We start from the raw sequence: 18,207 nt of genomic DNA, 5'->3' as shown, positions 1-18,207 counted from the left end.
GAGGGGGCGGGGAGCCGTGTGCGACCGTGGTGGCACCTCCAGGCACGCGCAGGGCTGTGCAGGCCCCCGGGGCGCACATTGGGCCCGGCGGTCACACAGCTCCAGCCGGGGCACATCAGGGTCGTGGTCAGGCCATGCCCTGCGGGGAGACAGAGGCGGCACTGCCCTCTCACCAGGCTTCATCCAGGGAGCAGGTGGCTGGATCGGGCCACTCCACAGGCTGGATGAGCGGCAGGGGGCCTCCCAGACCCAGAGCGGGGGTCACCCCGCCAGCCCCCTGCTCTAACCCTCAGCGCAGAGCCCGCAGGGCAGGCGGCGCCAGGCTCCATGTGTACTTATTTATTTATTATTAGCCCTCCGTCTCCGCGTGACTTATTTCCTCCCCGCACGTTTCCATTACCGCGGCCGTGGACGCGGCTGATAAGATCGGTCCCTGGAGATGGGACAAAGGGGCTGCCATCGGCTTGAGGGCTGGTCATATCCTGCCCGAAAGGGCCGCGCAGGGCCTGAAATGAGCGATGCTATCGGGGGCTTATTGTGAGTTGCAGGGGGAGGGGTCCTGCCGCCCCTTCAGACGGAGCCAGTGTGCGCCCCTCCTCGGCCCCGCCCCAGGGCAGGTGCCAGCGCCCGGCCCGCGGCAGGGGGCCTGGCATTGCCGCGGGCCGTCCTCCCCCAGCCCAGCCAGCGCTCACACATCCAGGTGCTGAGGCTGGAGGCGTCTTGACTCAGCATTCGGCTTCCAGGAACTTACCCCAGAAAAATAATCTCGGCGCGGACAGGCGCAGGGTGGTGGGAACAGACGTCGCGCCTGTGCTCGAGATAGCAAGCCAATTATTTTTTTATTTCTGCTGGTCTGCAGCATTTCTACTGGCAAAGGGAGAGGTGATTCTAAAGGAAGCAGATGGCACACAGACACCCCTGCCACTTGCCCGTGTCCACACCTGCCCACATGCACTCGGGCGGCCCGACAGCCGGTGCCAGAGGCCACGGGTAGTCACAGGGCAGGAGCAGTCACCTGGGCAGGTGAGAGACGGGCAAGTGTCGAAACCATGCACCGTGTCCCGAGGCGGACACCCCAGCCTGGGCTTTGGCTGGATGGGCAGCTGAGTCCTCGGTCCGAGGCCCCATGGAGGAGCCCTGGGGGCTCCTGAGCAGAGGCCTGGGGGAGGGAGGGAGCCACCTGGGCTGGGGACCAGCCGGACCCACTGTGTGCAAGGGGCAGGGTCCTCTGTCCTCCAGGCCCCCTCTTCCCAGGCCCTGCCCTGGCCCCGGCATTGCTTCAAGGGACGGGAAGGCCAGAGCACTGGACGGTGGTCAGCAGCCTGGGTTTGAACTGTCACCCCACCTCGCTGTGGCTGGGTCCTCTCTGACCCTGGCTTTCCTGTCTGTGAATGGCGGGAATCAGCAGCCCCTCGGGCGTGGGCTGGTTGAGGGCTGAGTCATCAGTGCCCTGAGAGCAGGTGTCTGCCGCCCCCACATTGCAGCAAGCACACAGGGCCTGTTAGAGGGGTGACCAGCTTGCCCTGTGCCAGGTCATCCTCAAGGGCCTGCTCGGTGCCGCAGTAGGAGCTGTAGGCCTTGGGCCAGGCATCGCGCCCCCCCCCCGCCCCAGCTCTGCCCCCCTCCCTCCCCACCTCCCTCCCCACCTCCTCTGTGGGTGGAGCCGCCAAGGGTGCTCATAAAGGGTCAGCAGGTGCTCAGGGCCAGCGGTGGGTGCTGCAGTGTCAGGACATTCTCGTGGTGGCCAAGCTTGGGGCCGCTGCTGCCCCCTGCCAGCTGGGGTAGAATGGGACTGTCCCCTGGGGGTGGCCCTGAGCCAGGGCGGGAGCCTTCCCGCCCCTCCTCTCTCAGGACCACCCGGCCTCTGCCGGGACCTTGGCTGCCCTCCGGCCCATTCAGAGGAGAATCGGGCTCCAAGGGACGAGCGGGTGAGGCCTGGGGACATGGGGCAGGGTGGGCCGGCCAGGCTGGGAGGCGGTGAGCAGAGGCCAACCGGAAGGAAGGGCCCTCAGTGGCGTTGGCCCCTGGAAAAACGGGGCGGGGCCTGGCCGCCGGGCTGATAGGAGCCAGATAAGCTGTTTGCACAGGAGGTTTTTCCTTCCTTTATCACACGTCCTGCCTCCAGCCCGCCCTCCAGGACGAGGCCGGGCCGGAGATCCAGGGACCCCCACCCCACCCCAGTTCCCAGGCCTCGGGGTCCCCCTGGGCCCCAGGCCCAGGCGTGATGGGGCTCTCTCCCCACCGAGCAGGTGGGGGGCTGAGGCCCGGAGACCCAGAGCCTTTTGCCTTTTTTTTTTTTTTTTTGAAGCTTTTTGAGAAGGTGGGAGAGACAGTGAGTCCTCACCCCTGGAGGCACCCGGGAGCCGCCGTGCACAGGCTGCCGTGGGGCCCCTGCGGGTCCCCAGTGGGCAGCTGGGCCCCACCTGCCCTGCTGCCTATTCCCAGGCGGTCCCAGCGCCACATTAGCCGGGGCCAGGGTTCAGCCCGATAAAGACCGGCTGTTGTTCTGTGTCAAAAAATCAATAATCCCCAGCGATGCCCTGCGATAGGAGGAGACATTCACAGGAACCAGCTGGCGGGGGCGGGGCGGGGACCGTGGCACCTGGGGGCCACCCGCCCTGCCCAGCGCTCCCCCAGCTGGCGGGGGACAGGCCGGGGGACCGCACGAGGTGACCTCGGCCTTTCTTTGCCTGCCCCCCCCCGCCACCTCTTTGTCGATGGGCCCCTGGAGCCCGTGGGGAAGCCCTGGGCCTCTGTGCGTCCCTGGGGCCAGAGGAGGGCGCCTCCCGCCCAGGCGGCGAGAGCAGAACAGGGAGGAGGGCGCCCTCCCCGGGCCGGCAGGACCAGCTGCCCCTTCTCCCAGGCCTGTGGCTCGGCGGCGGGACCAGGTGTCCAGCCCCAGATCCTCCTCCCGACCGCGTGCCCCAGACAGGCTCGAACCCCACTGGGCCCAGGTGCTCTTAGAACTTAGCTGTCAGGGACCCCGGCCCAAGGGGCCGACCTTGCAGTGGAGAGGCCGAGAGCTAAGCCAGTGCACACCCGCTCCACCGTGCCGCGCGGGGAGCGCGGGGACCGCAGGTGCCCCCTCTCCCCACCCCCACCCTCGCACGCGTGAGGAGACCCAGGAACACAGAGATGGCCATTCAGGGCGTCCAGGGTCGCGGCCCCTGGAGGGCCCTCCCCGGCCTAGGCCCTGTGGCGGGCACCCACTAGCCCGTGTTGGAGCCGCCGCACTGCCATCCTGCCAGCCCCCTCTGCCGTCGGTTCCCAGCAAAGCCACCTGCTCGCTGACTCCACCCCGCGCCCGTGACGTGGCTCCCAGGCAGGGCTTGTGGGGGTGGGGAGCCTGAGAGGGCAGCAGGTGCAGGGGGCAGGTGTGTCCCAGCCCCAGGGAGGCCTTGAGAGGGGTTCTGGGGATCCTCCAGCCCAGCCCCTGCCACGGGCCACTGTGAAGGCAGGGGCTGCGGGAAACTCCTTAGGAAGGAGGGTTTAGGCTTGAAGCCCTTTGAAAACCCCTGACCGTGAATGAGAAGGCCGTCCCCTCCTAGGAGGCTCAGGCTCTGCGAACCCCGCCCCGCCTGGACCTGGGGGCCTGTATGCGGGCGGGGCCAGCAGGAGCCACACTGGGCAGTGGGCGCCAGGGCCGGCAGAGAAGCTGCAGCTACCTCGTGGGCCATCCGGGGCTGCTGTGCCACAGCTCCCAGGGGCATCCCCCTCTCCGACTTTGCTGTCGATGAATTGGCCTCCGTCTTGGTCACAGCCACAGCTCCAGGGCCAGGCACTCAGTGGAACGAACTACACAGCAGCGGTCGAGGGGCGCTCGGGCCCGTGGCTGGCCCCCAGAATGGGCGCGGGGTGGGCATGTCGTCTCGGGGAGAGGTGTTTGCTGTCCGAGGGGCAGCAGCCTGGGTGGGCCTCCAATGGGTTGCGGTCTGGTGGGAACCATGGCCTGGCTTAGCCAAGCTGTCCAGTTTTCCCCGCGAGCCCTGAGACCCCAGATTGTATGTGAAATCTGATTTTTTTTGTTGTTGTTTTTGGGGTGTTTTGTTTTGCTTTTTAAGGCCACAGCCGCAGCATATGGAGATTCCCAGGCTAGGGGTCGAATCGGAGCTACAGCTGCTGGCCTACACCACAGATCAGATCCGAGCCGTGTCTGTGACCCACACCGCAGCTCACAGCAACGCTGGGTCTTTAACCCACTGAGCAAGGAGGCCAGGGATCGAACCATCATGCTTCCTAGTTGGATTTGTTTCCACTGCGCCACAACGGGACCTCCGAAATCTGATTTTTAAAGCATGAGATTTGGTTCTCAGCTCGAAGTTCCCCGGGCCCTGGGGAGCCGCTGATCCTCCAGGCGCTCGTGGCCCTGCCCTGTGCCAGCGCTCATGCCCACCTCCTCCCTCGCCTGTCTTCGCTGGACGCACACGTGAGGCTCTTGTCCCACCCTGGCCGTGCCACCTGCTGTGGGTCTGGGCCTGGCATCAGGATTGTTTCCTGCCCCCTTAGCCTCGTTGCTGCCCCCTTGGATGGGGATAGGACTGCTTCGGGCCAGAGTGCTCCCGCCCCGCGACGTGCCGGATGTGCTGCGAGGAGGTGCCCTGCCTGGGTTGGGCTCGAGGGGTCTGGGCTCCCGTGTCGTGTGCTACCTGCTGGCTGTGTGACCTCGTCAAGACTTGCTTTTCTTAACAGGCAGAGAGTGGGGGGAATGGACCCCACCAGTTTCTGCCCCAAACTCCTTAGCCAGGTCCCCATGATTTGCAGAAGGGAGCGCAGGCCTAAGATGGGTCAGGGAGTCTGAGCCTGTCTAAAGGTGCTGTGGCTGCTGGTGACAGCCAGGCTTATGATCAAGCTCCGCCCGTTTTTGTTTTCTGATGGAGCATTCAGGTGTGGCCTGATCCAGAAGTCCTGCTGGCTGGTCAGTGCCTGGGGGCCCTGGGTCTTCCGGTGTATGGGTACGTCTGCCTTCTGCTCTGCAGGGCGGGACAGCTCAGAGAATGGTGTCAAGCCATCAGCAGCCTGGGTGGGAGTCTCACTGCTGCTCGGGTCTGGGGATACAGCCCCAGTGGAAGAGCCACGCGGCTTCAGCCCTATGGAGGCCTCCTGCAGAGCGACTGCTCCCTCCTGGGCACGTGAACCTTGCCGGTTCACCCAGGCACAGCCCACAAGCCCTTCTCACCCCCAGGAGCTGGGTCTGCCCCCTCGCCTGTCCCAATCCCATGTCGGGACTCCGAACCAGACCCTGGGCCTCTGGGCTGTGCTGACTCATCTGTAAACGGGGAGCAAAAACGGGCCAACAGGCCCGGGCCCAGAAGTGGGGGTGTCCACGATGCTGGTGGGAATTGGCCGTGCCCCAGCCCTTTCTCCCTGGGCCTGATTCGCCCCCTCCAGCCAGAACACGAGGGTGAGCAGGGCCTCAGCATCCACGCGGACAGCCCCGCTCCGGAGGCTCCAGGCCTCGGGGCGGAAGGGAGGGTGACCGCCACGGGCCCTGTGTACAGATGGGCCCCCACAGTCTCGGGGTGCCCATCCCACCCGGTCCAGCTCTCGACTCACTTGAAGAACACGGTCCAGGAGGAGGCTGGCTGTGCCTAAACACGGCCCCTGTCTGCTGCATCCGCGTGATGAGGGCTCTGCCCAGCCCACGGGTGGCACACGCCCCAGCATGCCAGGGCCACTCAGCCGGCGGCTGGTGGTGGCTGCGGCCGTGTCCCGCTGTCGTGGCACTTGCCACGAAGGCAAGGACTGGTAGTCACGTGGCACCACACCTGGGTGGCTGGAAGCCCCGTCGGCATGGAGAGCGGCCACTGCCCCAGGCCCAGAGGGGCTGAGAGCCTGGCCAGAATCGTGCAGGGGCCACAACCCGGCCCAGCCAGACCCCCACTGGCTGCCCTCAGTCTGGGAGCGCTCCCTCTGCCGGGCCCTGGCCTCAGGCGCCACACCTGTCTGTCATCTGCCCTTGTGGTGACCTAGGAGGCAGGAAGGGATGCACCTGTGTCCTGGAGCCTCAGGGGTTGACAAGTCAGGCATCACCCGCTGGTGTCTCGGTCCCCAAAGGGAAGGGCTGCTCAGCCTGAAGCCGCAGGACAGCCGGACCCTGGCCCCTTGTATCACTCCGTCTCCCGGGGGTCTCAGTGCCACCCACTCAGCAGGGTCAAGTTGAGTGAGGGCAGGAAAAGGACTGACCTTGAGAGCTGGTGACCATGGGCAGGTCCTGCCACCCTCAGTTCCAGATCGCAGGGGACAAGGTGAGGTGTGTCTGTGGTGGGAGGGGCCAGGCCAGCATCTGAATAAGCGGGCCAAGGGGGCAGAGAGGCCAGCTCGCCCAGCCAGCACCCATGGCCCCGTCTGCTGTGTGACCTTGAGAGAGACGCTTGCCCTCTCTGGGCCTGGTTTCCACGTTGGTGCAGGGCATGCTGGATGCACACTCAGGGCTCCCAGCCTCCCCCACTCTGGGCCCAGGCCCTCAGAGACTTCTGGAACCTGCCGGGGCGGGGCCTGCTCACCCCTGCACTTTCTTCCTCTCCCTCTTGGCGCCTCTTTCTCTCCCTTTTTTTGACTTTTATCAAAGGCAAACAGTGGGATCCCTGAGATAGGGCCACTCCCACCAAAGACAGGGCAGCCCCCAGGGAGCCACAGGGCAGGGCCAGCCAGAGTGATGAGACTGATTAGATAAGTGGGTGCTGGCAGTGGCCCCAGAGTGGGCACCTACACACCGATCCCAGAGCCCACCGGTGGGGGCGAGGACTGCCGGGTGGCTGACCTTTGTACTCTGGAGGCCACTGGCCATGAGCACAGAGCCTGGAAGGAGAGGCCGGCCAGCAGGAGGCGCCCCAAGCTCCTCCAGCAATGGGCAGGTGGCCAGCCAGCCGGCCAGGGCCTGTTGCTTGGTGGGGCAGAGACCTGGGGAGGCTGCACGTGGTGGAACCCAGAGCCAGGTGGTCTGGTTGGGGCCCTGAATTCTCCATCAGAAAGGAGCTTCAGGAGTTCCTGTCGTGGCTCAGTGGTTAACGAATCCAACCAGGAACCATGAGGTCGCGGGTGCACTCAGTGGGTTAAGGATCCGGCGTCACCGTGAGCTGCGGTGTAGGTTGCAGATGCAGCTTGGGTCTTCTGTTGCTGTGGCTGTGGTGTAGGCCAGCGGCCACAGCTCCGATTGGACCCCTAGCCTGGGAACCTCTGTACACCGCGGGTGCAGCCCTTGAAAAGGCAAAAAGACAAAAAAAGAAAAAGAAAAAAGAACGGGGCTTCGGTCTGGGTGAGGGGACAGCAGCCCTCGCCGGGCAGTGAGGCCTGGAGCAGGTTGCCCGAGCTCTCTGGGCGGCCCCGGCCATGGGGTGGGCAGCTCCGAAGCTCCTCCCTGCTGGTTGTGCCCTCACTGAAGGAGTCCACCCCCCCTCCCCCCCGACGGGGCTGGGGCAGAGCTGGGAGAGGCCAGGACCGAGGGCGGCTCGGGACACGCAGGCGCTGGGGACGGAAGCGCAGGGCTGGCCTTGCCACCAGCACGCTGCCTTTGCCCTCCCGGCCCCAGCCCCGCAGGGGGAGCGCGGCCCAGGCAGAGGCCCCTGCCGTGGTCCCCAGGCCCCAGGTCTCCCACCTGCCGCCCCAGCTGCCGGGCTCCCCAGATGCTGGGATGCTTAGCCCGGCCTCCCCGGCCCGGCCCCTCAGGACGCCATCGGAGGGCTTGGAGGCCTAGGTGGATGGTAGAGTCATAGAAATATGCAGAGGCTGCATTTGCTCCTCTGGATCTGCGCAGACGCTTAGGGGGTGAAATTGAATCCCGGCGCGGCGTGTTTGTTCTGGAAATAACGTCTGTGGGGGTTGTTTGCCAGAATAAATTAGTCTTTGTCCCTGCACCGTTCCTGTGGTACCGGCCCAACCCCCATGGGGGTCCCCCAGGCAGCACAGAGGGCAGAGCGGAGGGTCAGCCCCAGAGCTGGAGAGCCCCCCCGCCCCCCCCAGCAGCCTCTCCCACCCTCTCTTCACTGGTGCCTCTTGCCTCAGCCCAGAAAGACCCAGAAGAGGGTGTCAGGGCCCAGCTGAGAGCATGCGGGGGCTCTGGTTTAAATCCCACCCACCGGCTGTGTGGTTTGGGCCAGTTGCTTAACCTCTCTGAACCTGTTTCCCCCTCTGTACATTGGGGAAGGGGGAGCTTGGAGGAGTCCCCATGAATTAGGCCCAGCACTTGTTAAGGGCCAGGAAACAGGGCCAGGAATTGTGTGAGGGCGGTGGCGTTGCCCCCGCTGTCCTGCTGTGGGGACAGAGGTAGGAGGCGGAGTGGGCAGGACGCGGCCTGGGCCTCACCGGGCTGGAGGCTCTCTGTGCCCCTCTCACCCCAGCCGCTCCGGAGCTGGGAAGAGGAAGCAGAGACACGGGTCACAGGAGGCTGCAGGGCGAAGGCCACCGCCACCTGAGGTCCACCCCGACTGGCCCACCGTTGGAGCCGACGCCCCCATGGTTCCCGGAAGCCCCTGAGGGCAGAGGCCATGCCTCCCGTGTCTCTGCCCCAGGTGCCCATGTGGGGCTTTGTGACCCCGAGACTGGCTTCCAGTCCCTCCTCCAGCCAGGCTGGCAGCGGGGCTTGAGCTCTCCCGGGCCCCCGGCTTCCTGTTGGTGCGGTCAGGAGCTGACCATTTCCAGGCCACTGCTGTCTAGAGCCTCCGGCTCTTTCAGAAGCTGTTTAAAAATAGCTGTATCTTCCTGTCTGTCATTCTCCCTGCTGGCCTCCACCCCCAACCTCCACGCCTCCTGCCCCAGCCCCTTCCTCGCTCATTCACAATTTCATCCATCTCGAACTTGAACTGAACTCTCAGCAGGTACCCAGTGTGCCAGGAGTAGGTGCCCCCCCCTCATTTTTTGAAGGCATTTTTATTTCTGGTTGGGAGAGGGTCTTTGGTAGGTGATAACTGGGCTTTAACACCTGCTTGGCTGTGTGAGGGGTTGGACAGGAACAGGGAGCTGGAAGGAGCTTATCTGAGTGGATGGAACTTGAGCATCACTAGGGCCACCATGGACAGTTGCACAGGTTGTGCACTGCACAAGGGCACTGGGTGAGCTGGGGCTAAGGTCCAGCCATCCTCCCCTCACTGAGCCAGGCACCCGCTATGGCCCTGCATCCACCCACGTGGGGTACCCTTTCTAATGCACAGCCCCTTGAGACAGCCTTTCCTGGACAAGGAGGTAGGTCCTGATGGTAACCAGTGCCTAATCCCGAGCCCACAACCCTCAGCTCCCTGGTCTCTGCCTTTCCCAGGCCTCAACCACCCTCCAGCAAGCCCTGAGTGGTGCAGAACGACTGCCTTTATCAGGAGCTCTGGTGATGCGTGATACCCAGGCAATGGAGCGGCTGCTGCGAAGCTCCAGCCACGCTGTTATCGGGGCACTCGGGCCGCCAGCCTGGGGCTCCGATTAGGGGCCGTGGCGGTTTGCCTGTGGGTACACACACAGGCGGGGTGGGAGGCTCACTGGCTGTGCCCCTTCCTGTGTGGCCTCGAGGACTGGGGACAGGCGAGAGCCAGGGCTCTGAGAGACGGGCCTCGGGACCCGCAGGTACACCGAGCTTGGGGCAGCCTGGGGCCTGGCGCTCCACCCACCCACCGGGTGATCTGGGCCTGCCGCCCCCGTCCCCGCTGTGTCCCTTCGTCCGGGTGGGACTCGGCAGCGCACACTCGGGGAAACTGCACGGAACGGCGGCGGGGGGGGAACGGTGGGGAGAGGGGCGCCAGCCCCAAAGGGGAACCGTCTCCTAATGGGCCCCGGCTGGAAGAGGCCGGGATCAGGCTCTGGGCGCCCACAGGAGCTCCGTGGCAACAGGGATCGTGGCCCTGTCCCTGGCTCGCCCGTGGCCCCAGCAGGGGACTCAGGTCCGGAGGGGGGCAGGTGGCACCCGCGCTGCAGAGGCCCCAGTGTGGGCCGAGCCCGTGTGGCTTCGTGCAGGTCAGACAGGGACGGGCCATGGCGTTGGGGTTCTAGATGTTTCCGCCTTGGTCCCCCTGCTCTGAGCAGGGGGAGGGAGTCGGGGGGGACACAGCTCAGCCTCAGAAGCAGAGTGCAGACCCGGTGGACGGAGAGACGGGCAGTGTGGGCGGACAGAGGAGGGCCCAGCAAGCGCGCCTTTGAGCAGCCTCTTCCTCCTCTCCCCACTTACACCCCCTGGGTCGGGGACCAGGACCGCAGGACCTGGGTCGGGTTCAGATCCTGGCTCCCCACTGCCAGCTGCGTGGGGCCCGCTTTCCTGTCCGGCCACCTGGGGACACAGAGGGAAAGGGCCGGGCAGGATCCATAACCACCTGCCAGCGGGCCCCCTGCAGGGCTAGGGCGGGGTGGCAGCGGGCAGAGCCCTGGTCGGGACCCAGGTGTCCTGGGCACACTGGTGGAGGACACGGCCCCCGTGGGCAGAGCGACAGAGCTGCCCTCTGCCCTCCTTCCCGTGGGGCTGATAAAGGGCGCCGCCTCCTGGCCTCGGCCTGGTCCCCTGCCACCTTATCTGCCCTGGGGAAGACAAGGACCCAGTTAGAACGTTTTAGCCGGGCCTCCTGGCATATTTGCGCGTTATCTGTGCCATTAGGCTGGCGGTTATCTGATAATCGTGCCCATTAAGGCCACAGCCTGCCCGATCAGGGATCCAGGAAGTGGGGCCGCCGCAGCAGCGCCCATGGGGCCCAGGTGGCACTGGAGGCCACAGCAGCCCAGCCATCCAGGGCACGGCCACCGGCAGGCCTTCAGGACAAGCCTGAGGCTCAAGGGGACAGTTGACAAGAATGTCCCAGGACAGACACACACAGCCTTGGGGCCTCCAAGCATCGGAAGTCTACTCCCTCCCGCGTGCCCTGTGCTGTGTCTCCTTGTGTGTCTCTTTCAAAGACGTTTGTCACTGGCTCCAGGGCCCGTCGGATAAGCCTGATGGTCTCACCTTAATCACGTCTGCAAAGACCCTTTTCCCAAATAGGCACATGGCAGGTTCTGGGTGGATGAGTCTGGGGGGCCACCATTCGGCGCCCCCGACCAGGTCACATGGGTCCTGCGATGAAGCCTGGCTGAACCTGTCCGACCCCAAGGTCCTGCCCCGCAAGGACTGGTGGGGCTCCCAGCAGAGGCGCACCTGTGCGTGTAAATGTGACAGCCCCGCAGCCACACCACGGGAGCTCTGGCAGCCACGGCCTGAGAGCCTCACACCCTCAGCTGGGTGACAGGCCGCAGGCACAGGTAGCTGCTGGCCAAGGGCCTCAGCAAGAGTCGGGTCCAGACCTTTCTAGAGGGCAGACGGGGTCCTGGGGGCTCTCGGGGCCACCCAGGCACAGTCTGGCTGTGCTGAGGGCCTCGGGGCCGGGGGGGGGCGGGGGGGGGAAGCTTGGCTGGGGGCCTGACCCCGCCCGCTGGGCCCTGTGCTAAGATGCCTGGAGGGGAGCTAGCTCAGTCCCCACCCCAGCTCAGAGGGTCTGCAGACACTGCCCTCAAGCCAGTGGGAGGGGCTGGGAGGACCATGTGGAGGGGACGGGGTGGGTCTCATCGACGTCCTCACCCTCGGCCCTGTGCCCCCGACATAAGGCAGAGGGGCGGCCAGCTCCATGTGTGCATGCTGGGCTGCACGAGGCCCAAGCGTCCCAGCGCAGCAGCCCTTGTCCCCAAGCGGGGCGCCCACCTGCTCACACTCAGCTGCAGGGACCCCGCTGTCCTGTATCTGTGGCCTGCTGGCCCCCAGAACCTGGCCCGGGCCCGCCCGTCTCTGCCCTCAGGCCCCCTGAGGGGTGGACCAGACCTGAGCTGCCGGGCACTCCTGACGCCTCTGTCTCTCCCTGCAGATGAGCTGGAGCTGGTGCTGCAGGACGGACAGAGATGCGTGCGGGCCCGGCGGGGCCTCGCCGAGGGCCTGTCCTGGGGCCCGTTCTGCGGGAGCATCCAGACCGGAGCCTCATCTCCTGGACAGGTGGAACTGGTAAGAAACCCCGACCCCAGCCGCAGCAGCCAGGACAGTGTCCAGCTTAGACCGCAGCCCAGGAGTTCGTGTCACTCCGTGTTGCATGTGGGTCAGGAGATGTGGGTGTGAGGTGTTGGGACCAGGAGGGCAGCACAGGGAGGGCTGCCTGGAGGAGGTGATGTGGGGCATGCGGGACCTTGAGGTGCCATGAGGAGGGCTGCCTGGAGGAGGCATTCTCTAAGCAGGCCCATAGTGAATGAGTAGGAGTGGGTGGGGCAGAGAAGAAGGGCATCCGAGGGGTGAAAGCAAAAAGGAGCCGTGGGCCAGGGCAGCAGGCAGGAACCGCCACCCACCCCCGCCTCCTCAGTGGCTGCCCCTGGTGGGGAGCAAGCTGGTTTTCTGGGTGCTTGGGGGCAGCTCCAACAAAGGGTAGGTGTTCCGTTTCCGTGCCCCTGGTCCTCCTGTCGACAGGGAGAGGGCGCTGCTGGTACCTGAGAGTCTCTGGCCTGTGTTCTCCCGCTCTAACCGGGCAGCCCCACCGGGCAGTGTGGCCTCTCCCAGGTGCCAGCACCACTGGCTGTCGTTTGTCTCTGGGCTACTTCTGAGTTTCCTCTGTTGTGGCGAGTCGGCCTGGCATCCTCTTGCAGGGGGTACAAAGCCTCCTTTCAGTCCAGAAAGGGTACTGCTGTGGGAAGCAAGTGAGTGAGCGTGGGGGCACTGGAATGGGCACGTGTGTGGCAGGAATTGCTGTGCATGACACATTCAGCAAACATGTCCTAACCGTGGTGACACTCGCCTAGGAGGCCAGGCAGCACCCAGGTTGGTCCCCTCAAGCCCAGGCAACCCAGATATGCAGGTGCAGACATGGCCTGCGCCCTTTTGATTCGTAAGGTAGCATTCAGGTGTGGCTGGATCCAGGGTACACACTGCTGGCAGGAGCCCCACAGCACTGGGTCTCGTGGGCCTCTGATCATCAGCTTTCAGCGGCAGTAGGGGTGCTGTTTGGCGCACCCTCCACCTGTAGCACTTGGAAACCAAACGCTGCCCCAGCAGCTCTAACCAGCTCCAACCTGGCAGCCAAAGCCTCCGTCTCACCCGAGGAAACCAGGGCCCTAGGAACTCAGCCTCTGGAAGTGTCTACAGGGCTGGTGGGGAGCCATGGACAGAGAGTCACAACCCGCCTCCCCAACCTCCCATGTGCAGTCAGACCTGGGCTATGGGTTGTGCTGAGGCGGAATTTCAGGTCTGAGGCTGGGCTTTGGGAGATGGGAGATATCACCCAGCTTTTGAATGTGCCACCCAGGTGCTTACTGCTGCCGAGCAGCCAGCAAGCATGGCAGGTGATTGCCAAGGCCGCTCAGGGGGTCGGAGGGAGGCTGGCCCAAGGCTGAGGGCACCCACCTTTGAGGCCAGGCTGTCCTGTGGCACAGGGTCCAGATCCTGGCATTTTCTCCCTGACAGCCGTGTTTCCATGTGCCCCCAGGCAGGCCCCGCCTCTGAGCGTCTGTCTCCCCAGCCTTTGGAACTTCGGGGGTCCTGGAGGCCTGAGCCTCCCGCAGAGGGGAGGATGGGCAGAGCACAGCTTCTCGGTGAGGGGGGGCAGCCGGGCTGGTTCACCGCGATGATGCACGCATCCTGCTAACCACAGGGCATGGCTGAGCAGGTGGCAAAGCCAGCAGCCCTGTGGGAGGGTGACCTGCTTGTCCTGTGGCCCCAAACCGGGAGGATGCACTGGAAGGTCCAGGGGGATCTCAGCTCCATAGAAGAAGCCAGATTTCAGCTTCACTGTGGGACGCAGGCGGTGGTGTTCAGAGCAGTAGTTCTTGGTAGGCAGTGAGTTCCCCATCGCTGGAGGTATGCAAGTAGTAGTTGGTTCTTCCGAGGGTAGGCTGTCGTGGGAGCGTTAATGTGAGCTCCGTCGCTCTCACCTCCAGATTACCGAGTCGAGCAGAGCCATGAGCAGTGTCGGGACAAAGGCGGGGTGGCCGAGGCCTGGGGACCTCACTGTGTTGGGAGCAGGACCGGCACTCTGACCTCTGCTCCCTCCTTGGGCACAGCCAGCACCTTCCAGGATGGATAGGTGTGTGTTCCACACTCTTCCACGCGCACAGCTCTGCATCCATCCTTACACCCGGTCCTCGTGCTTCCACGCCCGTGAGCAGGCACCACGTCCCCATTTCCCAGAGGCTCCACGTGGGAAGTGACTTGCCAAAGTCGCCAGGATCAAGGAGCAGAGGGAGGCGTGGAACCCGTGTCTGCCCACCCCTAGAGACCCCTGCAGGACAGGGCTGGGGGCTGGGGACGCCGGGCCCCTCCTGCCTGCAGCCTCCGCTCCAGGCCTCTGCCCTCTCAGGCCTGGGCCGCAGGTCAGCCCGGGGAGACTTGGCTCGAGGTTGGAAGCTCTCTCCAGGCCGAGAGATAATGGCCCAGGGAGCTCGCGCCAGAGCCTCGCCTTTGAGGCTCGAGCGGAGGAGCCGGGAGGAAGCAGCCGCCCCGCTCTTCCCTGCGGCTTTATCTCCTGCAGAATTAAATCCTTGATTAACCCTTATCTCCCCAGCAGGCGCTATCTCCGCCTTGGCGCCGAGTGTCCAGACACACGTACGAGATGATTGATTTCTTAAAGATACGCGCGCCTTCCGATACTCCATTTATTGTCTAAATATTTTCACTAACGTTTCAGCGGCCCCTTATCAGGCGCAGCTGATGGGCCTCGGTCCCCCCCCGCCGCCCCCCCACCCCTCCCACCCCAGATCGCCCTGTCTTCCCGCCAGGCAGTTTGTCTTGGCTGTCGGGAGAGGGGTGGACATGCGTGCGGCGACCCCAACCCACGACCTCCCCAGGCCCGGGCCACTTGCAGGCAGGAGGGGGCCGGCTGGCTGCCCCCACAGTCCCTGCACACACACCGGACGTCGGGGGTGGGAGCCCCAGGAAGGACACAGCACGCAGGCCTGGCGAGGGTTGAGAGGCGGTTCTGGCCCCGGCTTGCTGTGGGACCTTGAGCGGGTCCCTCCCAGATCCAGCTGTGGCCTCACTGCTAGAAACCCCGGGGCCTAGAGGCCCAGCCAGCTCTGAAACTCATCCTCGGATGCACGAGAAACGTGGCGGGTGGATGGGTAGACGGTGGATGGACAGGTGAGTGGACAGGTGGATGGATGGACCTGGTGGCTGTATAGGTAGGAGGTGTAGGACAGGTGGGTGGCGGACGGACGGGTGGGTGGCAGATGGATGGGTGGGTGGCGGATGGACGGGTGGGTGGCGGATGGACGGGTGGGTGGCAGACAGGTGGTTGGGTGGCAGACGGACGGGTGGGTAGTGGATGGTGGGTGGGTGGTGGATGGTGGGTGGGTGGTGGGTGGATGAGCAAATGAGCGAGTGACTGAAGCAGTGAACCTGTTCCGACTTGGCCTGTCCATCTGTCCAGTTGCCCCCCTATGGGTCCCCCACCTTGGCCATGAGGCCCCCGACATCAGAGCTGAGAGGGAACCCCTGGCTGGCAAGCAGGGCAGCAGATGCCCCCGCCCAAAAGGCTGACGTGGGGCCATCCAGACCCAGCCCTGCCATGTGGCCTCAGATGCGTCCTCGCCCAGGGCTGGGGGTCAAGCGGCCTTTGCTGGGCTCCTCGGCCCTCACCTGGGTGTAGATGGGGCTGGGCCCGTGCGGCATCACGGGCCCTGAGCAGCCATCCAAGTGGGATGCCCCAGAGGCTGGCATGAGTGGTCATTGCCTGGCAGAGCCAGGCCTCACAGCCAGGCGAGCCCAGAGGGAGTAGGGCTGCAACAGGACGGCCAGGCCCCTCCTGGGGAGGCCCTGCTGCCCCCGGTTGTGACAGGGAACATTCCCAAGGGAAGCCGCCCGGCCCCGGCCGCATGATGGCTTTTCCCTGCGTCTCTTGGCTGATGAACCGGCTGAGCGCCCCTTGGCGGGCGTCCGCTTCCCACATTCCCAGTGCCGGGGGCCTGCTGCGCCCACAGCCATCCAGCCTCATGTTCCAACCCGGCGTGTGGGAGTCAGTGGCCCAGCACATTCGGACGCACCCTCACCAGGGGCGGTCGCTGCCCACCCAGGCCTGGGTGCAGGCTGGTCCCGCTCGCTCCCTGCCCCTTACTCACCAGCCCTGTGGGCCCCTCCATGCCCCGGGGCCTCTCCCAGTCCTGCCCCTGCCCCAGTGGACCTCGCAGCCCACAGGGTCCCGTGGCCCCACAGGCAAGGCCCTGAGGCGGTGCCCCCCCATCCCCCCCCACATGTCAGGGGTGCGCCTGGCCCAGACCAGCCATCCTTGGGCCCAGGGCCGTCCTTCCCCAGCAGGGCCCAGACCCAGGACGAGGGCTCGGCTGGCCTCGGGCCCCTCCCTCCACTCTGGAGGGAGCCCAGCTAAGGGCTGGAGGAGGCCCCCCCTTGATGGCTCTGAGCCTGAGCCCAAGGGCCACCCAAAGAAAGAGGCCACACGTCCTTCACCAGCTGCCTGACCCCTCGATGTCCGCAGTTCTGCCCATGCCCTGTTGAGGGTGCCCCGCCCCTGCCCGCAGCGGCTGAGTGAATGAACGAGTGATGAAGAGAAAGGCCGCAGTGAGGCCCTGGAGGTCACGCAGACCTGGGTTCTCCTCCCGCCTGTACGCGGCCCCTGCCCATGGCCTTGGGTGTCGCCGCCTCTGTCTCCTCGCCTGGGAAATGGTTCTTCCCGGGGATGCGGGGGGGATGGAGCCGCTGAGGATGGAAGCGCTGTTGCCTCTGAGTGGGACACGGGGGGCTTCTCAGGATGGGCTGACACACTGAGACAAGTGGGGGCCCGGTCGGAGCCCACCCCGGGGCCCCCGCGGCTTTACGTGATGCACAGCGAGGTTTGGGACCAGCCTCCGATACGGTCGTCACAGCGGATACAGCGGAGATAGGGTTTCTGATGGTTATCGGCAGGCACGGAGTCCAGACACTGACCTCTTTGTTGGAGGAACAAGCAGGGTTCTCAGATGCACCCAGAGAGCTTCAAGCGCTGCCTGCTGTCCCGGGCTGCAGTCGGGGTAGGGACTGGCGACCCCAAGGGCTGCAGGCGGTGGGCGGCCAGGCTTCTTGGCTGACCCCAGACCCAGCGGTGAGCCCGGGGGCGCCTGTGGCGGGCAGGCGGCACACATGCCTCTGATGGTTTTGGCGGAAGGGCCGGGCGCATACCCCAGTGCCACGGGCAGGGCCGGGAAGGGGGCCGCCTCGGCCCAGCACTGTCAACAGCAGAGAAAAGGGTTTCTGTTCCACGACTGCTCAGAACTGGGGGAGGCGGGGGATAAATAACCGGGCAGCCCTGTGTCGTGCCCGTCCCTCCACGGGGGAGCGGAGACTGAAGTCTCCTCGGCCCCAGGCTGGGCTGCAGCCCCAGCGCACGGGATCTGGCTGCCCGGGGCAGGGCGCATCACGGCTCAGGGCTGGCCTGCAGGGCCGAACCCCCCACCCCCACCCCGCCGCTGCAGCCGTGGGCGGCCTTCAGACTCCCCCATTTAGTTGAGGGGCCAGGCCCCCCCGGAGTGTTGAGGGGCCGAGGGTCGTGAGGCCTCCACCTCCTGGCCGTTCCTCTCTTGGGGAGTCGGGTGCAGGCACAGGGTGCCAGCCCACTCCAGGTCCCCATGGCCCCTCCCTGTCGGGCCAGCCAGGGCAGCCACCAGGCAGTGGGCCACCCCGGGGGAGGCACAGAGCCACCAGGAACGTGGCGCTGCCACCTCCCTCCACTCGGACGTTCGTGGAAAATTAGGGGTTTCTGCAGCGTCAGCAGAGCTGTGCGCGGGCGCTTTTATCACGCCGCCAACACGCCGCTCCCGGGAGTGATAAGCATTAAACCGACCGGGAGGCTGTCAGTCTCTGTTTGAGGGTTTAGAAATATTGGGACGAATAATTAGATTTCATATCGTTACCGCGGCACCCATCCGAGGATCAGGCAGATTAATTTTTTCTCCCTCCTCCGCTCATTAATATTCATTAGAGACTGGGGAGGCCCCGGCCGCCGCCTCTCCGCGAGCTGCTGGCCCAGGTCGGTCGGCTGGGGCAGCCGGGGAGACGAGAGCGCTGGTCACTCACTGCTGTGCCGGCCCCGCGGGTTCCACCTTGGCCCCCGGCCTGGCCCCAGCTGTGGCCCCAGCCAGCGGGGACCCACAGCTGTGCAGCCCTCAGAGAGGCCAGGCAGGTGCCATCTGCCCCCAGCAGTCTCCTAGGTGGAGTCTCACCCCACGTTGACATCTGCCGGCCACTGGCCTGGTGCCCCACTGGACTCCCAGGGGCCCCGAGGAGCAGGAGCACAGGGCTCCTTCTTGTTC

The 18,207-nt window shown here is 65.4% G+C and overlaps 1 protein-coding gene across 1 annotated transcript in view; it reads left to right on the top strand.

The window, feature by feature from the left end:
* ZFPM1 (zinc finger protein, FOG family member 1) overlaps positions 1-18,207 on the top strand; it is a 62,815-nt gene that overhangs the window by 35,397 nt on the left and 9,211 nt on the right. The window contains 1 exon segment of the mRNA XM_021093668.1: positions 11,799-11,932. Coding sequence (XP_020949327.1) covers positions 11,799-11,932 — 134 coding nt within the window.

This window comes from Sus scrofa, chromosome 6 (assembly GCF_000003025.6).
Source record: "Sus scrofa isolate TJ Tabasco breed Duroc chromosome 6, Sscrofa11.1, whole genome shotgun sequence".
Classification (NCBI taxonomy): domain Eukaryota; kingdom Metazoa; phylum Chordata; class Mammalia; order Artiodactyla; family Suidae; genus Sus; species Sus scrofa.
The sequence above is the reverse complement of the archived record's forward strand: the minus strand, read 5'-3'. Positions and strand labels throughout refer to the sequence as shown.